This window comes from Zootoca vivipara, chromosome 7 (genome assembly GCF_965207765.1).
Source record: "Zootoca vivipara chromosome 7, rZooViv2.hap1.1, whole genome shotgun sequence".
In the NCBI taxonomy this organism is placed as follows: Eukaryota; Metazoa; Chordata; class Lepidosauria; order Squamata; family Lacertidae; genus Zootoca; species Zootoca vivipara.
In genome coordinates, this window is record NC_142590.1 from 40,444,181 (window position 1) to 40,462,046 (window position 17,866).

The 17,866-nt window shown below is 41.0% G+C and overlaps 2 protein-coding genes across 2 annotated transcripts in view; one reads left to right on the top strand and one right to left on the bottom strand.

The window, feature by feature from the left end:
- Positions 1 to 4,555, top strand: part of TTC39A (tetratricopeptide repeat domain 39A) — a 49,683-nt gene extending 45,128 nt beyond the window's left edge. Inside the window, exon 18 of the mRNA XM_035121606.3 lies at positions 1,616 to 4,555. Within this exon, the coding sequence (XP_034977497.3) occupies positions 1,616 to 1,733 (118 nt within the window). The 3' untranslated portion in view covers positions 1,734 to 4,555. The remainder of the gene's footprint in view (positions 1 to 1,615) is intronic.
- A 968-nt stretch (positions 4,556 to 5,523) lies between these two features.
- The window catches only part of RNF11 (ring finger protein 11), a 34,200-nt gene continuing 21,857 nt past the window's right edge, over positions 5,524 to 17,866 (bottom strand). The window contains exons 2-3 of the mRNA XM_035121605.3: positions 11,103 to 11,272; positions 5,524 to 8,276 (exon numbers count right to left, since the gene is read on the bottom strand). Of these exons, the coding sequence (XP_034977496.1) occupies positions 8,105 to 8,276; positions 11,103 to 11,272 (342 nt within the window). The 3' untranslated portion in view covers positions 5,524 to 8,104. The remainder of the gene's footprint in view (positions 8,277 to 11,102; positions 11,273 to 17,866) is intronic.

The window sequence follows — 17,866 nt, forward strand, 5'->3', positions numbered from 1 at the left end:
TGATGCCCATGACATCTGTTTTCCAAATGTTCCCCTGGGCCCCAAAAAAGTTTGGGATCCCTGACCTCACCCATTAGACTGTTGCAAGGATGAAGTGGATAATCCCTGTGTATCCATTGAGTGCCTTGAAGCTGTCTCTGTGACAGAGCATATGCACTGCATGAGGATTCAATCCAAAGCACCTCCAGTTTAAAGGGGAACTTGGATTGCAAGGCTGCCTGGGATCCTGGTGAGCCTCAGCCAATCAAGACAGCTAATACTGCATTAGACCAATAGCTTGAATTTTGTATAAGGTGCTTCATACATTGATAGGGTTTATGTTGTTTTTTGATATTACTTTACAGTATTGCTTAAATAGGTACTGTACCTTATTTTTGTATTAATGTACTCTCTGGGTTTATTTTGTATTGAGGGGGAAGATATTTTAGATTTTTCTTTCTTTATACTAACCATAAAAGAGCAACATAGAGTTGCCTTCGTGAGTGTGTGTGTGTGTGCGTGTGTATCCTGAACTTTAGATTTATTCATTTTTTGCATAATGGACACTTAATATAGACTTGTTTTGTTGGAGTATGGATGGCAGCTAACAGATTGAGGTTGAATCCTGACAAGACAGAAGTACTGTTTGTGGGGGACAGGAGGTGGGCAGGTGTGGAGGACTCCCTGGTGCTGAATGGGGTAACTGTGCCCCTGAAGGACCAGGTGTGCAGCCTGGGAGTCATTTTGGACTCACAGCTGTCCATGGAGGCGCAGGTCAATTCTGTGTCCAGGGCAGCTGTCTATCAGCTCCATCTGGTACGCAGGCTGAGACCCTACCTGCCTGCAGACTGTATCGCCAGAGTGGTGCATGCTCTAGTTATCTCTCGCTTGGACTACTGCAATGCGCTCTACGTGGGGCTACCTTTGAAGGTGACTCGGAAACTACAACTAACCCAGAATGCGGCAGCTAGACTGGTGACTGGGAGCGGCCGCCGAGACCACATAACACCAGTCTTGAAAGATCTACATTGGCTCCCAGTATGTTTCCGAGCACAGTTCAAAGTGTTGGTGCTGACCTTTAAAGCCCTATATGGCCTTGGTCCAGCATCGAGGGCCTTCTGGCGGTTCCCTCATTGCGAGAAGCCAAGTTGCAGGGAACTAGACAGGGGGCCTTCTTGGTAGTGGCGCCCGCCCTGTGGAATGCCCTCCCATCAGATGTCAAAGAGAAAAACAACTACCAGACTTTTAGAAGACATCTGAAGGCAGCCCTGTTTAGGGAGACTTTTAATGTTTAATAGATTATTTTATTTCATTTTTCTGTTTGGAAGCCGCCCAGAGTGGCTGGGGAAACCCAGCCAGATGAGTGGTGTATAAATAATAAATTATTATTATTATTATTCTGGGCTGGGGAGTGGGGATGAGTAAGCATACATTTTCCAGGGAAATGTAGACTTGGATGCATTGTCCTGTTGTCTGTGTCTCTATTTCAGAGGAAGCAATGAAGACATTTGTGAATTAAGTTTGGTTTTTCTACCTTCGCTTTGTAAAAATTGTTCTTTTAAATATTGCAATACAATGATGATGGGGAGGTGCAATATTTAAGTGCCTATCACAATATGTCTCTCTTTTGTTTTAGGCAAAATTATAAGAATTATTCCATGGAAACAAGAACACACTTCAGAATTCAAGCTGCTTTGCACCAAGCCAAATTGTCTCCAGAAAATGGTGTTCTGGAAGCAGAGTTTTCATGTTAACTTTTTAAAAAGAAATCTTGTTTGGTATGCAAACTGCCACAAGAGGACAGGCAGTAGTTTAGCACAAAACGTATTTAATTTAAAAATACAAACCAGTATTTCATTCCACGACTGTTTGTAATATATACAAATGTGACTTACTTTCTTTATAAGTTTTTTAAATAAGATTTTCATGTTCGTTAATTTGGCAAATAATATTTAAATGGATGAAATCATGAATTCTATAGAGTTGCTGACAAATACCTAGATCACACTTGGTTATGAATATAACTTTTATGTTTACAAAGACTGAATTTTTAAAACTACTTTTTAAATGAGGTGGTAATTTTCCTGATAAGAAGGAACAACCAATTAATAACCTTTGATTCAGATTTAATATTATAATGTACTGTTCTTTAATCTCACACATACTTTCATTTTTTCCTCTTCTAATGTATTCTATTTTGCTAACACTCAAGATGCCAACAAATGCAGCCAAAATCCAGTTGCAACGTGCTGATGCTTACCAGTTTGAAAGAGTTATCAATATTGAAAAAGCCAAAGAACCAAAGTAAACCGGAATCTCTCTCTTTCTGAAGCAAAAGTAATGGTTAGACTGCATTAAGAAAACGAGTCTTTCAAGAAGTTTAGTGCTGGTTTATTCTTTTTGTTGAGCAGTACAGAATTATTTGTTTTCCCCCCCTAAAGTGGCATATGGTTTGGAACAGGGATTGCCAGCATGGTGCCCTCCAGCTCTTGGGACTCCAGCTCCCATCAGTCTCAGCCAGCATGGCCAATGGCCAGGGATGATGAGGCAACATCAAGGTGCCAAGTTGGCTACTCCTGTTTTAATATTGTACTGGAAGCATTGTGAACATTCATAAGCCATTTTACGGTACAGGATATTTTGAACTGGAGCATGTCCAGTTTGTATTAGCCATATTATTTGGGAGAGTGTTAATCATGCAGTCCTTCCTCCTCAACTAGCTGCTGGAACTTTTTTTAGGGGGGGGAGGTCTGCTAGAAATTTAGAGAGCACCAATGACCTCTTTGGCAGATGGTTGGATTCACTCTCCCCTTCTTACCAAACAATTGATTGGCTACATCAGTGGCATAACTGCTACTATTTTGATAGGACTGCACATATTGATCAACCCCTCTGTGGTACTACAGAATGCCCACAGGTTCTGGAAGTCACCAATTTCCTGGGGCAGGGTTGGAAGCTACATTGCAGAAACAATGTACCCACTATAGTTTTAAGGTGGCAGGAAGTTTGACACATTCTGTTGTACAGTGGTGCCTCGCTAGACGAATTTAATTCGTTCCAGGACTCAATACGTCCTACGAAAAATTCGTCTAGTGAGTCGCGGTTTCCCATAGGAATGCATTGAAACTTAATCAAAGCATTCCTATGGGCTTCGGGGGACTGCCGGCTGGCTCGGGGACTTCCTGCTGCACCGGCGCTGCTATATCGTGGAGGTGTGTGATTCCCGCTTCTCAGCTGAGAAGCGGGAAGCACACACACACACCCCACGATACAGCAGCGCGCGGAGCAGCAGCAGGAAGCGTGTGGCGGCAGTGCTGAGGGGGCCGATCTGGGCGGCACTCAGGCAGACGATCCCGGGTCGGCCGAGGGCGAGCCCCGCGTGCGGGGCGAGCAAGAGAAAGCGCACGGCGCTCACCCTCTGGCCGACCCGGATCGGCCCCCTCACCGCGGCTGCGCACTTCTTCCTGCTCGGGAAGAAGGCAAAGAAAGATCAGCTGATCTTCCTTTGCATTCTTCCCTTGCTACAGCTGGTTCCCCTTTCGCTAGACAACTGCCTTTTGCAAGTAGGTTTTGTGATCGGAGGTTTTTATGGCCACGCTTCGCCATAGAAAACCTCGTCATTTTGTGAGGCAACCTCCGATCGCAAAACATTCATATAGCGAAAAATTATTCTAACAGGGCATTTGTCTAGCGAGGCACCACTGTATACCGTAGTAGGGGGATGATTTGTGACTGCATTTCTGTCCCTTGCAGGACTTCCTTGTGGAGTGTGTCAAATAGATTTGTGTCATTTCAAATTTCACCTTTCTTTAGTTTCAGAGAACTGAAAACATATATTTCACATGTGGCTGATTTCTCCCAATGCAAAACTAATATATACCAGAGAACCCTTACGCTGAGTAGGCATTATTAATCTTTTCTCAATACTGTAAAGACTGTTTATATCGGATGCAGAATATGTGTACAGTGCAACTATAAAAAGCACAAAATCAGCTAGCTGTTCTTTGTATTTTTGTTGTATGTATTGTGTTTTCCCTCCCTCTCTTTCTTTTCAAAATACCCTTCTTACTGAATAGACTTCCAGCAGCATTCAGGAAAGCCTAATTGTTACATTGGAGACCGTTTGAAATCAATGGAAATGACAGCTTGGACCTCTTCAGATTTATAAGTAAATCCTAATGAGTTCAGTGGAATTTACTGCTAATTTTGGATGTTTAAGATGGTAACAGTATAGTTCCATAATTCCATTGTTTTTAATAGAACTTATAGGCAAGTAACTTTTAAAAGTTTTGCCTATTCAGGAAACTAAACTAAACTTTAATGTTCTGTAGAAAATGATAAAGGTTGTGCAGGAGTGTTGCTTTATAACTTCTAATAGTATTAAACATATTTAATACATACTTAAGCGTAAGGTTAGAGGCGATGTTGCTTAAGCTACAATCTGAAAAACAATAAGCTTTTGTAGAATAATTTGGGAAGTTTTGTATATTAACCTAATTGTCATAGATTTTGTGAATTCTGTCCCTTGTTTACATCCTCTTAACACCCAGCAATAAAGAAAGCTTAATGGTCTGTTAAATTATGTCCCATTAGATTTATTTATTTATTTATTTTACAGTAGGTACAACATACGGTATTAAATAGTGCACCCAATTACAGGTGTTTATGCAATATTTTTGTCAAATTTCAGTAGGCTTCCTTTGTTAACAAGAGCATTCAAACAAGCTCAAATTTCCCTTTGCAATATGGTTGATATTTACTTCTACCTATTTAAACTTGTTGCGTTCCCCCTGAAAGATCTGATTCACAATTTGGCGGTTCTCATGGAGGAACAGGCAAGTTCTTTTTAATATATGGTGGTCTGTTTTGCATTAACTGTTGGTGTTTTAATGTTTTCATTTTTTTCCAAATGGAAAAAATAATAATAATGTTACAATGCCTTTATTTTACAGTGTGGTTTTAATGATATTTTGCCATGAAACGTGGCATGTAAAGAAAATAATTTACTTTCCATGTAATGTACAACTCATATTTACAATACAGTTTGTTTTAGCCGGAGGATCATATGATAGAGTTTTAGAACAAAAGTTAAACTTAAATCTATCCAGTGCTTCTTTTCTATAAAAAAATGTTTTGGGGTACTCTCATTTTCCTATTCATGTTGAAATACTGCCCCTTAGTGAGGCCAAACTTAGATTAGGAGTATGCATACCCCTGCGTCCCCCCCAGAAAAAAAAAGCACTGAATAGGTTATGAGGGTTTAAAATCAATTTATATAAAATTGGTTTGGTATTTGAGTAAAAGGCCACAAGGCAACACAAATGTAAGCACAACTCTATACGCTTAAGGGCACTTAATTCTGTATTTAGCGTGTAAGTCTCTTACAATCCTAACCCTTTAATATTTTAATAAATAGCTTAATAAAAAGTAGGTGGTTTGTGAAATTAAGTTGGGAAAACCAGTCACAACTCACTTTCTCATAACATTCCCTGCCTCTGTCTTTTGAAAAAAATCTTGGGAACAAACAACAATGAACAAGATAAAGGTGTTTTAAAAGTGTTCATTTGTCGAAGAAAAGTCTGGCTATAATACTTGACAAGATAGACATCAACATATATGGAAAACAACAGGTGGAATGATAAGAAAGGTAGTATGATTTACTACTGAAAATATTGCACAACTTCATATTTTTCTTTCTCAGATTTCCTTCCTGTAATTAAGAATAGCTGAATTAAAGGGGGGGGGGTTGTAAAAGGTTTTCAATATACCAGTAAATGCAAATCAACCCAAGACTGTATACTGCTAGTTGCTTTCTTCCAACAGTGCACCATTTACACTTTTAACAATCACCCCAATCCAACAATCTTTTGCAGGTATGTCGATTCTGATGCAGACACTGAAGTCCTCCCAGCCGCTGTTCTTTTCACTTACAAGGCCAATTTGGCGTATGCCCGAGTCTGCCTTCTCCAACAAATCAAATAGGAAAGGCTGCTTGCATAGGTGCTGTGTATACACCACTACACACCATGGGATAGGAAGGCATTTGAATGGAAATAGTCTACAGTGTCTTATACAGCATCTTCCACAGGTTAGTGGATACTTTTGCCAACTAATCTTGTAGAAATTATTTTACATGTAATTGCTCTATTCCAGGCATCCCCAAACTGCGGCCCTCCAGATGTTTTGGCCTACAACTCCCATGATCCCTAGCTAACAGGACCAGTGGTCGGGGAAGATGGGAATTGTAGTCCAAAACATCTGGAGGGCCAAAGTTTGGGGATGCCTGCTCTATTCTATAGCATTGAGGAATTCCACATTGTGCTCTTCTGATCTTACCATCAGCCCAAGCATTTTAGCTTGCCAGATGGAACAAGCCTCCCCTCCCCTCTCCTCGCATGCTGTTCTTGGAGGGGGGGGTCTCCTGACACACACACACACCCCAGAGCCAATTTCAGGAAGCATGGGGCGAGGTAAGGGGTGAAAGCCCTGTTGTATAAGTCCTTGTGTACAGCTTCCACTGATGGGATTTGTTAGGTGAATGCTTACAGTCTGCAGTGCTTCTACTGTAGACATAGTCTTCAGTGCAGTAGTTGTTTACATACAGTTTCTTCGGATCCTGTAGCCAAAACAATCAGAACAGTCCTTGATACAGTGCCTGCATCTCATGCTAAACTAAGACATTTCAACATATTGGCTTTAAGTCAAAAGTATAAAGGTCATATTAAAGAATGTTTTAAGAGAACAAAACTCCACATCCTAAGTGGATTTTTTTTTTTTACAACTACCCTCTCTGCAAGACTGCATCTATCAAGCACATCACTTTTCTTTTTAGTTTCATAAATGTAAATACATGGAACAGCCCTTACCAGCCGTAGGATCACTAACTTGATCAGTTTTATGTAATTATTTGCCAAATATGAATTTTGCATATAAAACATAAAATATAGAATATTTTAATATCTGCTGATAGACTGCTATGCCAGCCAAAAGAATACCAAAGGTACACTTAATACACAGAGACCGAGACACAGGATGGTCTTGAGAATCTAAATAGTACAAAAACAAGAGATGCAGTATTTTTTTATATGATCCAAGATGAAACTTTTTTAAAAGAATGCATCCCCAACAAATTGTGTTTTTGAGATTGCAGGGTAATCTTTATCTTGTCTTCATGTTCCATTTTAACTTAATAAATATAAGATCAATTTTAGTATTTGAATTCTGCACTCTGTTTAGAAAGAAAATGATGAAAGGAAACACTAGAAAGGCAAATACTGGTTTGTGTTGGTTTTCTTTTAATATTGTCACATTAAAATGTCTCATATAAAAAAGTGCATCTCAAGTTTGCTTACAAGCTAGGAGATCTTCTCAAAGTCCACATAATCCTAACTGCAAACAAAATATAGCACTTTTATAACATGTTATAAATAAACTGGTTTTCAAGCATAGAGCCAGCCCCAAAATAAGAATACACTATTTTAGAAGACCTAAGGCAAAATGGATTCCATTTCCAATGAATAAAAAAACTGTGCAAACAAGCTTGAAACTATTTTTGTGCCAGTGTTATAAAATGTAGCTTTTTTTGTAAATAGAGCATTGACCCAAATACCAGGAACTTGTGAAGCAATCTGAACAAAAAATGCAGTTTTCTTTAGGACAAAGGATACTCCAGCATCCCTTTCTCCTTTTTAGCGCTCACTCTCACACACACACTCATCCCCCCCAATAATATTCTTGTCATTCATCTCAAAGAAGCTTAAACAGGAAACTTCCTGGTGGGCTGCATCCACACAATTTAATTTTTAACATATTTTATTATTCACACAGTTATTCTGTATGGGTGTGCTAACAGGCTTTCTTAAGGAGCAACTATTTTTAAGCACTGGATCAAGGCTTTACATAAAAATAACTCCCTACTTTTTCTATAGTCTATAAATGTGTTTTTCTTCCTTCCTTCCCTCCCTCCCTCTGTCTGCTATTCAGGATATTTCTTTATTCTTAAGAAATGAGAATTTTTTTGTGCATGATTTTGTTTCCTAATCCCTGGTTCTTTGGGCAGATGGCAAAGGATCAAACCCCTTTAAAGTGGATGGTTTCCTTGACAGGTCAGAAGAGAAGCTCTGGCTCAGTTAGTCTCGTAGGAGGACAACAGTGCTGCATCAACTGGCTCCATGCAGGAAGGACACGTGAAAGATCTCATCAACCAGTCATCTATACAGTCCAGGTGGTAAATATGCATGCATGGCAGGAATCTGATAGGGTCCCCGTAAACAAAGTCCATCATACAGATCACACATCTAGAAAGGAAAAAATGAAACAAGATGGAGAGAATCTGAACTTAGTTGAAATATTAACCTGCCCACCTCTCACCAAAACATATGGGGAAATGCTTGTTGCTGAAGCACCCATCCACTAAAACAAATAGATTAGCCAAAACTTGTTAACATTTATAATTTAGAGATGTAAAACTTTCCTAAATAATTTTGAATATTCTTTGGTTTTACTATTATTGATTCCTATGTTTGCTTATAGAACTATACCTTTTGCAGGGATTTCATACCCACAAGTTGCTATGTAAAAGAATAAGTGAACGGAAACTGCACTTGCGTATATCTGATGCAGCACCTAAAATTAATCTATAGTTTTAATATAAAACTTATTTTGTTTCTCTTTTTTACTTCTACGTTTTATCTCACAAGAAACATGTATGTGTTATGCCTAATGTTGGAGACAGAACTATTTTTTGAAAATAAAAGGTCTTGAACCTAACAGTCATGGACATTCCTTCCCCCCCCCAAAGTAACCACTGATGTAACCTGAAATCAGTTAGGAGAGGCTAATCCAGATAAGTCAGCAGAACTCTAAGCCTGTTATAACTGCAAATTCCATGGCAATATTATCATGCCAACTTTTTTCTTACTCCCTTTTTCTGCTTAACATTCAGCATCATGAAATGCTATACAGAACTCAGAAACTTGATCACTATTTAGTCGTCTTGGTTGGCCTTAAGGAAGGTATTTCCATCCTGTAGATCAGGCATCCCCAAACTTCGGCCCTCCAGATGTTTTGGACTACAATTCCCATCTTCACCGACCACTGGTCCTGTTAGCTAGGGATCATTGGAGTTGTAGGCCAAAACATCTGGAGGGCCGCAGTTTGGGGATGCCTGCTGTAGATTTTGGGCCATATCAACACTGTTGTTCCACTAACAGAGCAGACTTCTGCTTGTCTTACAGAACTTTCCCTTGCAACCTCCACACACCCTCTGCTCCAGAAGGTGGGAGGAAGCTCAGGAGATGTTGAGGGTGGGGTGCAGAAAGAAGCTCCATTACATGAGGGCAACTCTGCACAGGCAATGCTAGATACAACTCTTGATTCCCCCCCCTCCGGTGGTCCAAAATTTAATGTGATTCCTTTGTAGCTTACTCTGGAATCATTTTCTATGGTAATACCTTAAAGTTGCAAGCTGCTTTGAGCCATGAAGGAAAGCAAAATATAACTCAAATTCAGTCTAGAAAGACCCCACAGCATGAGTTTTTTTCTTATAAGTGTGTTTGCTTTGTAGTGCCATTACAGAAAGAGTATATCCAATTACTAGGAGCACTGAGCTGTACAGGTGTGAAGGAGACATGTGGAGGGAAACTGCTTGCTGCCATATGAAGTTTCTTGGTAGCAGAGGGAGGTCTTCCTGGAAACAAACTTACTACTATATTCACTTGATATGACCTTCCCTATAGGCCCACCTTCAGAAATCAGCAGGCAATGTTGGAACTGTTAATTAGGAGTATCTTTTTGCAACCAGAGAGGGCAACCCAGTTTCTTAATTAATCCACTGTGAATTAGAAAAAAATCATGACTGCTGTGTGGAGGACTGGCTCACAGTATCCACTAGGTTGTCCATCCTCTTCAGTCACCACTCAGCTGTGACAGCTATGTACCACCCACCACCCCACTTCACCAGGAGCCCCTCTGAAATCAGCAACTGGATTAGGGTTACTGGTTTTGGATCCAGATTTTACATAAGCAAGATTGCTGGGGGACCATCTAATAGTGTGAGATGGGGCACAGAAGGCTGCGGTTGCACATTGCTCCAAATTTCTGAGTAGTGTTTAAGAGCAAATATTGCCAGCCTTATTTCACAGAAGGCAGAATGGAGGAGTTGGGTAAAAAATGTTTTACTGAAGTCTTGTGCAAGATCTCTGGTTAGGCGGGGAAGAAATAAGAGTGATTCTATATGCAGTCTGAGGCAATACTGCAAATGTTCCTCCTCATCAGGTTGTTGAAACCTCTAGCTTACAGCAGCTGATGAAAACAGCTACACTCAAATTCTCTGGGTGGCTAGCTTGTGCTCAGGTTTGGGGTAAACAGAAATAGGGGTCTGGAATTACACTTATTGAAACAGCATTTCATATGTAAGAAATCACCCATCCAAAAAATGCACTAACAAGCATCTACACCAGGCATCCCCAAACTTCGGCCCTCCAGATGTTTTGGACTACAATTCCCATCTTCCCCGACCACTGGTCTTGTTAGCTAGGGATCATGGGGGTTGTAGGCCAAAACATCTGGAGGGCTGCAGTTTGGGGATGCCTGATCTACACCATTAGTGCCTGCAGAAGTATAATGGGTTATTTATACTTACATTATTTTCTGTGGTGGTGAAAATCCAGTTTATAAAGTGAGAGGAGTATGGGCTGGGATTGTTTTGATATTAGTGTCACGTGGAGTGCATGAAAAAACTAGCATGCATGAGCAGCACTAATTCCACAATAAATTACTGTCTGGAGGTTCTGAAGACAGAGAATATGGGTGTTCTCAGTAGTGGCACAACCTTCCCCTAATAGCATGAACATCTTTGTGGTTCCTTATCACTGCAAGATAATTCTTAGTTAGCAAAGCCTGTGGTGGATCTGCTTAACTTTATCTGATCTATGAGATTTTTATTCTATCATATTTTATGGATTTTTCTGATGTTTTCACATCAGAAAATTAATTTCTTCTTTGCAACAATTTTTCTGATGAGATGCAACTTACGCACTGATAAAAACTGATATGTTAATACATGAAATAGCTACACTAAAAGCAATTACTTAAATAATGTTACCACAAAAAATGGCACTTACTCTCTGATCTTTTTCTCAGAACCATCCCTTCCTGGATCATAGACTCCTTTCGGCAGGTGCTGTATAAGGCCTATTCGTTGCGCTATCCTAATTTGTTCCTCTTCTGTAAGCTGGGTTGCTAGGCGGGTCTGGCTGGGAGTTGGATGGTAAACTGGAACTGGAACCTGTTCCTAAAATTAAAAGAAAGAAAATGAAAACAAATGCATTTGTTTTGTCATTTTTAAATTAATGATAGAAATGGATTTCACAGTATATGGAAATTTAGATTCAGGTAGATAGCTGTGTTGGTCTGACGCAGTAGAAAAATACACGTGCATCTGAAGAAACGTGCATGCACACGAAAGCTCATACCAAGAATAAACTTACTTGGTCTCTAAGGTGCTACTGGACACTTTTAAAATATGTTTTTATGGAAATTTAAACCTCTTTCTGGGAGGAAATCTGTGCAACACTTCGTTCTCCTTTTTAGTCTTATAAGCCATAAAATGGGGCAAACAGCAATGCCATCATTGCTGGGAAGCTGGCATGGATCTATTTTAGGATGTTCTCTGCACAGACCATTTGACTTTCGTTTCCTTAGTTCCCTATGGATTAGTTAAAACAAATGCGTAAGTATGACATGAGAATTGGAAATAATTGATGAGCATATGGCCTGCCAATACAGAGAAAATTATATATTTTAACTATTACTTGACATCAATCTCATCATATGCTTAAAGCAAACAGTAACTTGATGTTGTAAGTTAACTTCATAGAAATGAAATGTAACAGACCACTCAAACACCTGCAATTCTGAAGGTTTTTGAATACCCTTGTGTCCAGACAATACAACTAGTTCTATTTAAATGGAAAAACTTTGAGAGAGAGATTGAGTGAGTGGTGTTTTAACTGAAAGTCTCTATAAAATATCTAGGTACATTTATTGTAGCCATATCTCAAACATACTCCTTTTTGTGTGGTGTTAGTGCAGCTACATTACCTGTAAGTTTACTGGCTAAGGTGTGCCATCTCAACAATCACAGGTACAGGGTTATTTGCACCACCACATCAATGTACGGTAGTTTCAGTTTGAGACACAACTGTGTTGCCACAAAGTGACAGGAAGAGCTGCAAATGGGCAAGGATAAAATGCACCCTCTGTTCAATTATGATTTTTAGCTGACTCACTATGGGCTGCATTTTTTATTTTCTTCCATCCATACCCAGTATGTATGTACACTCTGAATAATCACATAATCTATCTGAACACACTGCATTAGCACACATACAACACAGCATCTTCTATACCGAACAGCCAATTCCTCAGCATAGTTCCTGTAAAAGGCTCCTGTTTGATTCACCCCTCTTCCCACAGGTATTTATGCTTTATGTAAATGGCAGGATACCATGCAGTGACTTTTTAAAGACCAATTACTAATGGAAGGGATTCCTAGTTTCACTTAATCCCCGACTCTCCCCCCCCACCAAAAAAGCTATGAACAAATGGATACATGAGAGCTGCCAGATGGACATCTGTTAATCTTCAGCAGAAGGGGCTTACGGGCTGTAAAATGGGGAGTTCCCCATTCCACTTTTCTCTGTGCCCTTCATTTATCATCCAGAGCCCTTGTTTATCCTTGGACAATAAGTGTATGTTATTTCACAGGGATGTAACTACTGAGTATCTTCCATCCCTTTTTGCAAATAAGAAACCAAATTAAAGAACAGCAACATTCAATAATAAAGGTCAAACTGGATGCAATGGGGGCAGGTCTGTGCATTTTGCAGCATGTCAGCCACATCTGCATGTCACACTAAGCCAAACCATGGCTTAGTGCAAACATGCTGGCTTGCGAGGAGTAGATTTTGCTCCTCCCTGGTCTTTTTAGGTCAATGATGGGTGGCAGCCAAGCCAAGGTTTGGCTCAGCGTGTTGTACAGACCCACAACTGTGATAAGAGCTCTCCTCCTTAACCATGTTTTTGGGTTACAGGTTGTGGTTAAGGGAAGACCTTATCCACAATCCTTGATGCAGTGTCATTAAATGGCAAATGTGGATTCTATGTAAGAAGTTACATGGGGGGGCGGGGAGCAAGTATAAAGTAACACATGATAAGGTTAAAAAAAACACCACTCCACAATTATGCTAATTGGTGACTGCCTAGGAAAGAGATACTGGGCTTAGGGGAACTAGATCAATGAAAATGCTAACCCAGTGTGCAGCAGCTATGAAAATTAGAATCCCATGTTGGGAATCCCTAGAAAGGGCTTGAAAATAAAACTGCCTATATCATAAAGGGTAAAGGGACCCCTGACCATTAGGTCCAGTCGTGACCGACTCTGGGGTTGCGCGCTCATCTCGCATTATTGGCCGAGGGAGCCGGCGTATAGCTTCCAGGTCATGTGGCCAGCATGACAAAGCCGCTTCTGGCCTATATCATAATACTATACAAATACTATACAAATACTATGTTCAAGTTCTGCCTGCCATACCTAAAAAAGGATATCGTTGAACTGAAAAAGGTGCTGAAAATGCTTTGGGGGCTGAAGAGAAAAGGTTATGTTAAACGTGAAGTAGATAAAGAGCAGTTTTTGAGCACAGTATTGAAAAATTCAGGATAGACAGAACTTCATAGCATGCATAGTTAATGTTAAGTTTTCTAGTGTTAAGAAAGAGGTTAAATTATGAAAAATAATAAATTATTAAGACACTCTTCAAATGGCTAGTTCAGCTATCCACAGCCAGGTGTTCTCCTGGATTTTTGGACTACAACTCCCATCAGCCCCAGCCAGCATAACCATTAATAATGATATTATAATACTTTGAAAAGAGATCAGTGGTAGCTGGGAAACTACTAATCCCTGGATAAAGATAATCTGAAGATTACTTTATTCAGTTTAATACATTGATACAATGTTCAACATGATTTATATTAAAAAATCAGAAAATATTCTAATTGCTGTTCAAGTGTGTTGTCTGACCGACCGATATTGTGCTGTGCCACAAATACTAGTTAAAAATAGGTATACCGATTGTCAGACTGTTACAAATCATAGCACTGACTTAGGTGTGCTCAAAATTTGTTGGCTCAAGGAGACCATTCTAGGCTAGATTGTGGCCAATTGAGCTGCTACAGATATTTAGAATTGGAGCTTCTAATCTAGACAACAACAGAGAAGAGAATTCTGTTTTTTATTCCTGTAAGACATATATGAGCTTTAACCCTTGTATGCAGTAACTGAAATTGAAAGAAACCGTGAGCTATCAAAACAGACAAAAGCATAGTCAATAAGACAGAAAGAGGCTAATCTTGACCTGGAAACAAACTAGAAGGGAGTTTGCCCTGAAACATACCATTCTTGGGGTCTGTTGTGGAGGCTAGGTATGTAGCAGAGCAAGGCAGGATAGGGATATAGTTAAACAAAAGAAAAACCTGTATAGTGAACTTGATAAAAATGGAAGGGTAATCATTTTTCTTAACCCCATCATTAAAAACATCTATCATGATTACAAAAACATTTTCCTGGGCATACTGATGTACAATATTATACCAAAGAAAACCCAAATACCAATTTTGATTTTTAAAAAGCTATATTGTTTTACCTTCTTTTGTTTACCCAAACCTAGTTCCTTAGAGTGGCTGCTGTCTACTATAAATAAAAAAAGTAATCTGAGAGCTTTTTTCTACAATTTTCATAACTGTGAGCATAACCCTAACCACCTAATGTTGATGGTTGAATAGAGGCCTGGGGAGGCCCAGACCACTGCTGGCTTTTGAGGCCCCTAGCCACAATAAATCTAGCCACAAAAAAAAGATTGCTTATAACATGATATTTAAAGAACGGCAAACCACAGCAATAAGCAAGCAGATGAAGTGTGAGGGAACAGGACAATCTGGCACTTAAAAACAACAAAGGCAAAAAACACAAAGCAAACACGCTTAGAAGGTTCCAAGGAAAGGGCCCCCTTTGGCTGCCACCTGACTGACCTCAGGGGGCTGGGGTCCACAAGAGGACCCACAGTTTTTGCCTATAAATCAGATATACCAACTCCACATGGCCATTTATATCTTTCAGGCCCTGAAACTCAGAGCTCTCTCGACTGGCTAATTTTCTCTAGACGCAGATTTCATTAAACATTCCCCAGTGGACAAAACACACATGATCATCCTAGTTTTTACCAAATTCTGTTTTATATCACATGTTTTTATATCCAATGTTTTGTAAGTGTTTGATACATGTTCTGTATAATAGCGGTAGGTTACCCAGGTGGCGCTGTGGGTTAAACCACTGAGCCTAGGGCTTGCTGATCAGAAGGTCGGCAGTTCAAATCCCTGTGACGGGGTGAGCTCCTGTTGCTCGGTCCCAGCTCCTGCCAACCTAGCAGTTCGAAAGCACGTCAAAATGCAAGTAGATAAATAGGAACCGCTACAGCGGGAAGGTAAACAGCGTTTCCATGTGCTGCTCTGGTTTGCCAGAAGCGGCTTTGTCATGCTGGCCACATGACCTGGAAGCTATGCGCCGGCTCCTTCGGCCAATAATGCAAGATGAGCGCCGCAACCTCAAAGTCGGTCACGACTGGACCTAATGGTCAGGGGTCCCTTTTTACCACTATTATTATTATTATTGTTATTATTTTAATGTTTTATGTGCTATGGCCAACCGGCTAATGCAATAAAAAATTTGATTTGATTTGACCAACATCACAGATTACTTTGAGGGCTCTGCTTTGAACTCTAATCTTACTGCATTTTCCTGTAAATTATCATTTACAATATTATATGTGACTAAGGTTATCTTATTAAATAGCTTTTATCCTGAATCTTCAATCAAAGCAGTCCCCAGAGCAGTTTACAATCCTCTAAAAATCCACAAACCAATAAAACATAAATTGGAATGCAATAAACAGCATTCTCATTGGCTAAAAAAGCAACAAAACTCAGAGAAAGGCAGGAAGACAGTATTATCAACCTATATAAGCTGCTGTGTTCAAACAGCATTACCTTCTTTACCTTCTGCCCCATATCCTATATAATAAAGTCCCTATGTCTCTGCATCCAGATTCCCTGTGTCCCGTTTTCTGCGCTACTGAGCATGAGCCCCAGGGACACAGGGATTGGACGCAGAGACTGCACGCACACACACACACACGCTCTCCCCACCCCTCTGCCCTGCACTGGCTCAATAAGCAGTTAAAACAGAGGCCACCAGGTGGAAGGCAGGAGCAGGCAGCAAGGCCCCTAAGCAGGGCAGGCCCTCTCTCAACGTGCCCAAGGGCCTGAGGAGGAAGCCGGGATGACCAAAAAATCGAGGCCCCGGCTTCTCCTCACTAACAGGCCCGAAATTGAGGCCCAAACAGCGCAAGCAACCGGGAGACCCCCGCTGGGCTGGAACGGCCAGGAAAGGCGCGGGGAGGCCACCGAATGCTCAGCGCCAACCGTGGGACCCTCAGAAAGCGCCGGGGTGGGCGCAAGCCCCCCAGACGGCAAAGCTCCCTCCCGGATGCAGCAGGTGACTGAAAAACAGCCGCGGAGGCCAACAAAAGTAACGGGAGCCGCCGCCACCACCACTACCCCGAAAAACTGGGCGCACACCCCGGAGCAGCCGCCCGGACCATCCAGGAGCCAGAATTCGGCCACTGGGCCCTGGCAGCAGCAGCGCTATTGACGGGGGAAAATTAGGAACCAAACGACAGGCGCAAAAAGTGCGCGAAAACAGGGTGGGGAGGGATCCGCACTCCAAACACAAGCTTCGGAGGGGGTAGAAATACCCCCCGCACCCCCCAGCTGAGCCCGGGCTGTAAAGGTAAAAAAAGGGGGGACTTTGGCTTCGGGTTTGGGAACGGGGGGGGGGGGAGAAAATTAGGGATAAATTGAGGATCAAAGGGAGGGGGGAAGGAACAATCAATTAGACAAGGAATAAAAGCCCCCCACGCGCCGCTGCCACCGAAAAAGGCTGAATGTTCTAGCGCCCATTTATTTTATAAGTTGACTCTGTATTTCGGTTGGAAAGTTTTTGTATTTCTTTTTTTTGTATTTTGTATTCATACAGTACATATTGGAAAATAAAAGAGTTTGCTTTAAAAAAAAAAATCCACCACGTTGCAATCATGGGTTTTGGCATCCAAGAATAAAGTTGCACATTACAGGAGGCAAATTATGCAAAGAACTCCTCCTCTAAATGTGTCCCACACTCTGTTCTTCTCTCACTATAATGAATTTATAATTTGAAATAAATTGCTAATGTAATGCTGAGCTAATGCAAGAGCCCCCAAACCTGGTGGGGCTATCAATGATCCCTTGATCTTTAATGGCACAGCTGCCCTCGCACTTCTGGTGAAACTCTTCTAGAAATCATTGCTGCCTAGGAACACAAGAACTGCTGCACTAGGTCAGACCAAGGGTCCCATCGCCAACAGCAAGGACAGGTCCCAGGGTCAGAGAAGCGCTGCGCAAGCCCGGGATGTTCTAGCGCCCGTTATTGAACGGGCTGAAATACACTAGTTTATTTATAAAATACTATATACCAGTGTTTCTCAGCCTTTTTTGGGCCACGGCACACTTGTTCCGTGAAAAAAATCACGAGGCACACCACCATTAAAAAAGTTTAAAAATTTAACTCTGTGCCGCCCTATATTGTAATTATGACTGTAAGAAACACTTGCCAAATATTGCTTTCCGGCAGGTTAGCGCTGCGTATTGACGACCGCCAGGCTCGTTTACACTGAGCTTTTGGAAAGAGGAGGAGAAATATTGCTTTCCGGCGGGTCAGCGATTTTTGTATTGG